This window comes from Myotis brandtii, unplaced genomic scaffold, assembly GCF_000412655.1.
Source record: "Myotis brandtii unplaced genomic scaffold, ASM41265v1 scaffold308, whole genome shotgun sequence".
In the NCBI taxonomy this organism is placed as follows: Eukaryota; Metazoa; Chordata; class Mammalia; order Chiroptera; family Vespertilionidae; genus Myotis; species Myotis brandtii.
This window is the reverse complement of record NW_005361786.1, coordinates 1358872-1368430: the sequence shown is the minus strand read 5'-3', so window position 1 is coordinate 1368430 and position 9559 is coordinate 1358872. Positions and strand designations below refer to the sequence as shown.

Sequence of the window (9559 nt, the reverse complement as noted above, 5' to 3'; positions counted from 1 at the left end):
GGCTCAGTTAGTTGAGCATCATCCCATGCACCAAAAGGTTGGGGCACATTCGATCCCCAGTAGGGGGCCTGTAGGAGGTAGCCAATCGATGTTTCGATATCACATCAATGTTTCTCTCTCATACTCTCCCTTCCTCTTTCTCTCTAAAATCAATTTTAAAAAAAGATAAAGAAATGTGGGTGCCTGGACAGGACCTAGTACATTGTTAATGCTTATGAAATATTATTTAGATTTATTACTTTTTAAAAATATATATATATTCATTTCAGAGAGGAAGAGAGAGGGGAGAGATTTTGCTCAACGAAGAAAAACAGAGTTTCTTCTTTCCCACGTGACCCAGGAGAAATTCCCTCTCAATTTCCAGAATGCCCACTGTGGTTTCTGTAGGGGTCCCTCCGTTTAGATTTTAGAATGAGGCAGGCACTTGGCCGCTGTGCGGGCTGGAACTTACTGCTTCAGCCACTAGAGGGCAGCAGCAGCTGCTCAAAAAATCTCCAGATGAGAACAAGACGGTCAAATAATATGGTTCCTGATGACACTCCTGAGGATCGATTTGAGTTGTCGTGTGTCCTTCTCACTGAGCTGCCTGTTTATTTCATCCAATTTAACCAGCAAAGTGCTCTGGAATCCTCAGTGCGTCACCATAGGCTTGGAGTAGGGTGGTGGCCAGGAGTTATGAATACTTAGTGATTGTCAGGTGTGTTTTCCTTAAAGATTTTTATTGATTTCAGAGAGGAAGTGGGGGGGGGGGAGAGATAGAAACATCCATGATGAGAGAGAATCATTGATTGACTGCCTCCTGCACATTCCCTACTGGGGACCGAGCCCACAACCCGGGCATGTGCCCTTGACCGGAATCGAACCTGGGACCCTTCAGTCCGCAGGCTGACGCTCTATCCACTGAGCCGAACCAGCTAGGGCTGGTTTTCAGTTTTTTGTACTCGTTCAATAGAAACTTATCTGGCCACTGGGTAAAGCTGGCAATGAAACTACTGGTCCGCTATGTGTTAAGTTGCCAAAGGTGATTCAGTCACTAAAAGGGAGGTCTGGGGTTTAGATCCACCATTCCCATCTTCATTCAGAGTTCATCCATTCACGCGTCACCTGTCTGTGGTACATCTACTGTGCATAGTAGGCAATTCTGGGCATAAAATACCTTCCAGAGCTTTGAATCAGAGAAGTTTAATATTATGTTCATAGATGGTCCCAGTCAAACATTTTCGATATTAAAATAACTTTATGAGAGCCCTAGCCGGTTAGGCTCAGTGGATAGAGCGTTGGCCAGCGGACGGAAGGGTCCCAGGTTTGATTCTGGTCAAGGGCAAGTACATCGGTTGCAGGCTCCTCCCCGGCCTGGGCCCCGGTCGGGGCGCCTGCAGGAGGCAACCAATCGATGTGTTCCTCTCACATAGATGTTTCTCTCTGTCTTTCCCTCTCGCTTCCACTCTCCCTAAAAATCAATGGAAAAATATCCTTGGATGAGGAATAAAAAAAAATAATAATTTTATGAAAATTGAAAGATTTGGAAAGTTTTCAACTTTTATTGTTGTGATTGTCTTCAATGCAGCTCTTGGCAGAGTTGAATGTCTTAGTCCAGTGATTCTCAACCTTCCTAATGCCGCGACCCTTTAATACAGTTCCTCATGTTGTGGTGACCCCCAACCATAAAATTATTTTCGTTGCTACTTCATAACGGTAATGTTGCTACTGTGATGAATTGTCATGTCAATATCTGATATGCAGGATGTATTTAGGCGACCCCTGTGAAAGGGTCGTTCGATCCCCAAAGGGGTTGCGACCCACAGGTTGAGAACCGCTATCTTAGTCTATGATGCGAAGCTCTAAGTGAGAAAATGGTCAGGATCCTTTCCCAGTGGTTTCGGGGACATAAACCTCTCCCCCCACGAAGGAGCGTCTCTCGAGGTGAACATTCCTTGTGAAACTCGGGGTTCTCCCGTCTGGGGCCTGGGGCCCCTTTCTTCCACGTGCTCCGTGCCCCGGTGCTGTGTTCTCTCAACTCCCAGGTTCCCCTGCTCCCGCTGGTTTCTTCTGCCTTCTGAGTTATAAGCTGCTGCCAGATTTATATTTCCCAGCTTGGCGCCGGTCACTTTCCTGCTCATCAGCAAACCTGAATTCCCTTCCCTCCTCATACCCAAGTCATTCCAGATGGACCGAAGGCTTACGTGTAAAGAACAAAAAAAAAAGAGAAACTACAAAATCAGTGGAGGAAACATGGCGGAACTCATTTAAAATCTCGGAGAGAAAACTGCTTCTAAGCAGAATGTCAGACTCCAGTGCCGTAAATTTGGCCAAAATTTGACCAAATAAAAATGAAAAGTACTTATTGCAAGAAGTCACGTAAAGTTAAACAGATTATGACGTGATCTCTATAGCCGATGGCTGATTTCCATAATGAAGGACCCATTCAAATTCGTAAGCAAATCATGAACCGTACACCCATAGGGAAAGGGGCGGGGATCTGAACAAGAATTTTCCTGACCAAGAACTAGAAATGTAGATCACTAAAACAGGATTTACTCAAATGTTAGAAATAGAGAAAAACAGGCAGTACCATTATTCATTTGTTGTTGGTTCTACTTTTATTTTTTAAATATATTTTTATTGATTTCAGAGAGGAAGGGAGAGGGAGAGAGAGATAGAAACATCCATGATGAGAGAGAATCATGGACCAGCTGCCTCCTGCACGCCCCACACTGGGGATTGAGCCCGCAACCCAATGTGCCCTTGACCGGAATCGAACCCGGGACCCTTCAGTCCATAGGCCGACGCTCTATCCACTGAGCCAAACCAGCTAGGGCCATTGATATTTTGTTTTAAGGGAGAGGGAAAGACAGAGAGAAACATCGATGTGAGAGCAACACATCAATAGTTTGCCTCCTGCACATGCCCCGACCAGGGCCCAGGCCAGGGAGAAGCCTGCGACCGAGGTCCATGCCCTTGATAGGAATCGAACCTGGGACCCTCGGTCCGCAGACTGACACTCTAACCACTGAGCAACCGGCTGGGGCGGCCTTGGTATTGGGAATTGGAGGTTGTGTCACTCCATGGGGTCCACATGGCAGAATCAGTGGCAGCCCCAGCCCGGAGGCACGGTCACCGGCCTCTTAGCATCTTCCCCCTCCCCAAGCCCCACCCTACCTCCTCCTTCCCAAGAGCCTCATTGTAGACGAAGAAGCTCCCAGTGAAAAAAGGTTAAAGTCCACCCATTCAGGTGTCATCTCGTCATCTGTATAATCTGGGAGTTGCCTTTCGGAGCGGCTGACCCCTTTGTAGAGCCTGCCTAGTTGAGATGTTTCATCCCTGACAGCCAGGCACTTAGGCTGCGAGAGAGAAAAAAAAAAAGATCACCCCACCGCCCCCCCTTTCTCGGATTTTCCCGAACAATTAACGCCGCGCTGGACGGACGTGACCCCCTCTTTCCTCGCCGGGCTCCGTAAGCCCCGGCCCCCCCTCCGGCGAATCCCAGACATTAAGATCTTCTTTCACGCGACGGCCGCCATTCACCCGTGAAACAGTTTGGACATTATGTGGCTGTCAGGGTGCCTGGGGATTACCCAGGGTGCTTTGCTGGGGAGCAGGGGGTACCAGCGAGGCCTGGGCTTGAGATGTTTATTTGGAGAGAGTGCTGACAAGCATGAAGCCCTGATCCCACAGTGGCACTTTCATTTAATTAAGGGCCTCTTTTTATTATAGTTTTTCCTCCACTTTTTATTTATTTATATATAGACAGATACCAGGATGATTGTTACAGTCCGGCTGGCAGGGGGTGGGGGGGGTGGGGCAGATTGCTCACTCGCTAGTGGCTGTGAATGCGCTCATTTTTACAATCCCGCCCAGAACTGCACTTAACTTGGCGTGTGCATGTGTGTGCGTGTGTGCGTGTGTGTGTGTGTGTGTGTGTGTGTGTGTGTCTGTGTTTAAACTAAAGGCAGCTGGACTTCTGCCCGCCCCGTGTTGCCAAACTCCCGGTGTGACACTTGATACGTCTGCGTGGGTCTTTGTGGTCTCATTTCTTTGTTTTAAAGTTAGTAGCCTTGCGAGATTAGAAGACGAACATCAAAATGATCCCTGTGCCCGCCTGGTAAGGCTGGTGATACAGTAGGCACATAACATCTTGCTTTACAGTAGCGGTTCTCAACCTGTGGGTCGCGACCCCTTTGGCGGTCGAACGACCCTTTCATAGGGGGCGCCTAAGCCCATCCTGCATATCAGATATTTACATGACAATTCATAACAGTAGCAACATTACAGTTAGGAAGTAGCCACGAAAATAATGTTATGGCTGGGCCACAACATGAGGAACTGTATTTGAAGGGCCAGAAGGTTGAGAACCACTGCTTTACAGGCACGTGGCATTGGGTGAAAATAGTTGGGAAAGGTATTGCCTTCATTTTTTCACTAATTTTTAGTTCTGCAGCTAAATAGAAACGTGGGGGGGGGGGGGGCGGAAAGGAGTTAAAAAAGTAACCGATTCAAGTAATTGATGATGGGTATTAACAGCTTGGCCCATGTTAATGACAGAGTAACTTCCTTAATTTTTGATCGAATACACTTAGGCTATTTGGCTCGCTGTTAGTATCAGAAATTCACTTCAGTACCCATAGGGGGGGTACTGTGGTGAATCAGGGGTCTTTGTGCACTTATTCATAGTTCTGTGTTTCACAAATTTGTTTAAATAGATTTTTGTTGATTTCAGAGAGGAAGGGAGAGGGGAGAGAGAGATAGAAACTTCAATGATGAGAAAGGAGCATGGATTGGCTGCCTCGCACGCTCCCCCTATTGGGCATCGAGCTTGCAACCCAGCCACGTGCCCTTGACCGGAATCGAACCCGGGACCCTTCAATCCTCAGGCCGACGCTCTATCCACTGGGCCAAACCGGCTCAGGCTGTTTCACAATTAATTACGATAATATAACCCCAAATTCGATTTTTTTTCTTCCTTTGTAGCCATTCCAGCTGGCTGTTCATTTAAGCCCTCTTTAGTCGTAATTCACCAGGTATTAATGCACATGTGTTCCTGTCTCTGTTACGTGTCCCAGGCATGATGGCATACTTGCATGCATGTAACCCACATGCACCACACATAACCCAGGCATTATGTTGGCAGGCATTTCTCTCCTCCGCCTTCTCCATTGATCTCAGAAGTGTGGACGAGGGCCCGTCATCGGCCCTTTTTTCTGCTCTGGACACCGTGGCTGGAGGGACCTTATTCATTTCTTTTGGCGTCCAATTCAAAGCTCCCCGGGAGGGCCGGGCAGGTCAGGGGTGCTGCCCGGGGCCCGCGGAGGGCCTGGCTGGTGTGGCGTTCAGCTGGCCGGGGCCGAACAATGCTCCCTGCTTCCCTGCAGGTGCGGGAGGCAGCGAAGAATGGCAACTTTGTCCATTTAATCTCTACCCCCCCACCCCCCGCCACCCTCTCCCCTGGTTCCAGGCTCCATCCCCTCGCCCCATCTTTTGAGCCAGGGGTCCCAGAGATTGATTTATTTATTATGATTATGTTCTGACATACAGGCTTGTGTCAAGTCTGCCATCTGGCCAAATGTTTGAAAAAAACAAAACAAAAGAAAAAACACACCCAAAAATGGTTTCTTTCCCTTTTCACTGCCTCCCAGCCCTTCTTAAAGAGGGTGGGCGTCTCCCCAGGACTCCCGACGTCGCCAGTGGATTTGATTGCGGGAATTTTGGGGGGCAGTGTAGTGATGACATGCCCCCAATGAAACAAGACAGAAAGAGCTCACGGAGTCCATTTATATTCCGCCACGGACGGCAGAGACAAATCCGTCCTTTACCCCAAATTGTTTTGTATGTCCCTGCTCCCCACCTCTGGGGTCTTCGGGGTCTGCTCAGGGACAGATCCGTTCTGGATGCGCGAGGTGAAATGCTTTGAGCTCCGGGAGTGTGGAAAGAAACTTTACTTAATGGAGAGATCCCAGGAATTCGTGTACATTTGGGAAAAAAAACACACACACACAAACCTGTCTAGCTCGCTCTCTTTCTCTCTTAAAGGCACCAGCGATCCCTATGTGAAATTTAAGCTGAACGGGAAGACGCTGTACAAAAGCAAAGTCATATATAAGAACTTGAACCCGGTCTGGGACGAGATCGTTGTCTTGCCGATACAAAGCCTTGATCAGAAGCTCCGTGTGAAGGTAATCAGTCATGAATTAGCTTTCAGATCTGAAAAAAAAAAAAAGGGGGGGGGGGGGGTGCGGAAAGGAGTTAAAAAAGTAACCGATTCAAGTAATTGATGATGGGTATTAACAGCTTGGCCCATGTTAATGACAGAGTAACTTCCTTAATTTTTGATCGAATACACTTAGGCTATTTGGCTCGCTGTTAGTATCAGAAATTCACTTCAGTACCCATAGGGGGGGTACTGTGGTGAATCAGGGGTCTTTGTGCACTTATTCATAGTTCTGTGTTTCACAAATTTGTTTAAATAGATTTTTGTTGATTTCAGAGAGGAAGGGAGAGGGGAGAGAGAGATAGAAACTTCAATGATGAGAAAGGAGCATGGATTGGCTGCCTCCTGCACGCTCCCTATTGGGCATCGAGCTTGCAACCCAGCCACGTGCCCTTGACCGGAATCGAACCCGGGACCCTTCAATCCTCAGGCCGACGCTCTATCCACTGGGCCAAACCGGCTCAGGCTGTTTCACAATTAATTACGATAATATAACCCCAAATTCGATTTTTTTTCTTCCTTTGTAGCCATTCCAGCTGGCTGTTCATTTAAGCCCTCTTTAGTCGTAATTCACCAGGTATTAATGCACATGTGTTCCTGTCTCTGTTACGTGTCCCAGGCATGATGGCATACTTGCATGCATGTAACCCACATGCACCACACATAACCCAGGCATTATGTTGGCAGGCATTTCTCTCCTCCGCCTTCTCCATTGATCTCAGAAGTGTGGACGAGGGCCCGTCATCGGCCCTTTTTTCTGCTCTGGACACCGTGGCTGGAGGGACCTTATTCATTTCTTTTGGCGTCCAATTCAAAGCTCCCCGGGAGGGCCGGGCAGGTCAGGGGTGCTGCCCGGGGCCCGCGGAGGGCCTGGCTGGTGTGGCGTTCAGCTGGCCGGGGCCGAACAATGCTCCCTGCTTCCCTGCAGGTGCGGGAGGCAGCGAAGAATGGCAACTTTGTCCATTTAATCTCTACCCCCCCACCCCCCGCCACCCTCTCCCCTGGTTCCAGGCTCCATCCCCTCGCCCCATCTTTTGAGCCAGGGGTCCCAGAGATTGATTTATTTATTATGATTATGTTCTGACATACAGGCTTGTGTCAAGTCTGCCATCTGGCCAAATGTTTGAAAAAAACAAAACAAAAGAAAAAACACACCCAAAAATGGTTTCTTTCCCTTTTCACTGCCTCCCAGCCCTTCTTAAAGAGGGTGGGCGTCTCCCCAGGACTCCCGACGTCGCCAGTGGATTTGATTGCGGGAATTTTGGGGGGCAGTGTAGTGATGACATGCCCCCAATGAAACAAGACAGAAAGAGCTCACGGAGTCCATTTATATTCCGCCACGGACGGCAGAGACAAATCCGTCCTTTACCCCAAATTGTTTTGTATGTCCCTGCTCCCCACCTCTGGGGTCTTCGGGGTCTGCTCAGGGACAGATCCGTTCTGGATGCGCGAGGTGAAATGCTTTGAGCTCCGGGAGTGTGGAAAGAAACTTTACTTAATGGAGAGATCCCAGGAATTCGTGTACATTTGGGAAAAAAAACACACACACACAAACCTGTCTAGCTCGCTCTCTTTCTCTCTTAAAGGCACCAGCGATCCCTATGTGAAATTTAAGCTGAACGGGAAGACGCTGTACAAAAGCAAAGTCATATATAAGAACTTGAACCCGGTCTGGGACGAGATCGTTGTCTTGCCGATACAAAGCCTTGATCAGAAGCTCCGTGTGAAGGTAATCAGTCATGAATTAGCTTTCAGATCTGCTCTTGTAGGCCGATCGTTGTTGCCCTCTTCAAAATGAACCTCCCCAAATTCATTCTTTCATTGTCCTTAAGCGCTGGGTTAAAAATACTAGCAGGGATAGGCTTGTCTATATGCCTCGCCAACAATGTGTATTTCTTTCAGACCCATGAGATAGACGGTACAGAACATCCGCGTGGAAACCACATCTCCACTGATTGTACTTAAACTTACCGGATGTGGAAGAATTATTACCGGCAGTACAGGAGCGACGCGTCCTAAAGCCTCTCTCATTAGGAATAACTTTATACTTAATAGAGCTTTAAGCTCCTGGTTGTAAGCATTAATTGCTCTAACATCTGGGTGAAAACTGCCTGAGTTGAGTGCAGGAGGAGATTGCTAGAGAATATTTAGCAAATTTCTATTTAATTGGCAGACCTAACTCACCATGGAAAAATACTAAATTTTAATGAGAGCCCGTTTAAGACGACGGAGAGTAGTCCATTGTGCATAACGTCTGAATGCCTATGAACACTGCCTTAAAAGTATATTCTGCTGCTGTTTCGGGCAAAATGGGCAAGTTAGGATAATTTTCTCCTCTCCATCGGCTTGGCTAACTTCCTCTTGAACTGTACTATGCAAATTATTTTTAGAGCGAGAAGACTGAATGTAAAGTTCTCAGCCTATTACATGTATGAATAATTTGAGAGACGTGGTTTTACCGCATTAACGTGTGTTCCTGGCCCGCTTTTAAAGGTATATGATCGAGATTTAACTACATCTGATTTCATGGGCTCTGCGTTTGTCATCCTCAGCGAACTTGAGCTGAACAGGTATTGTACTTTTACCTTCTAATAGTTATTAATGAGTTTTAGAGGGAACTCGAGATCATGTTAACTGGCATTTGTTTAGATCAAGTGACAAAAAAAGTCTGCATCTATGAAAGAGTGCTGAACATGTCTTAGATGAATGATTTTTGCTGTTCAGTTCCCAAATGTACTTGTCAGATATGAAGTCCTCCATAATATATGCTACAGTGTGCAGTGCATTTTTCACTCTCACTTGTTAATATTCAGGTTTCTGTTCACCTACCTGACTTGAAATTAAAACAAGTATTTACATTTTATTGGGGGGGAGACGGTGAGAAGCAGTTAACCAGCTGTTGAATGAGGCAATGCCACACAATTTCTCTACCTTGAAGGCGATGGTTTCATTTCCTGAATTTGGTGCTTTTTAAACTTGTGTCTAACCCTTATTCAGAGGTAGGAGGCTCTTACCATGGGTTTCTGATGCCTTATAAGACTACACAGGACTGCCAGTAAGTGCTCACATTATTTGTTGGTTTTGTTGATTTTCTATTTTCTTGCTTGTAGAACGACTGAACATATTTTAAAATTGGAAGACCCAAACAGTTTAGAAGACGACATGGGAGTGATTGTGTTAAATCTGAACCTCGTCGTGAAACAGGGTGACTTTAAGCGACATGTGAGTATCCCCATTTTGTTCTTTCTGAAATCCTCCATGGCCTCCGTCCTTGGATCACTGGGCGACCAGATGGATTGATCTTTTTTGTAATTGTTTGGAGGGGGAAACAAATAATTTAACAGAGACTTAAAT

General features: G+C 47.0%; 1 protein-coding gene across 3 annotated transcripts in view; it reads left to right on the top strand.

Moving 5' to 3' along the window:
• The window catches only part of MCTP2 (multiple C2 domains, transmembrane 2), a 150616-nt gene that overhangs the window by 38176 nt on the left and 102881 nt on the right, over positions 1-9559 (top strand). For 2 of the 3 annotated variants that reach the window (XM_014542631.1, XM_014542632.1), the window contains exons 1-3: positions 7854-7934; positions 8699-8775; positions 9316-9427. In XM_014542631.1, coding sequence (XP_014398117.1) covers positions 8732-8775; positions 9316-9427 — 156 coding nt within the window. In that variant the 5' untranslated portion in view covers positions 7854-7934; positions 8699-8731. Of the gene's footprint in view, positions 1-6027; positions 6171-7853; positions 7935-8698; positions 8776-9315; positions 9428-9559 lie in introns of those variants that run through there. The other variant, XM_005869918.2, reaches the window with a different exon arrangement.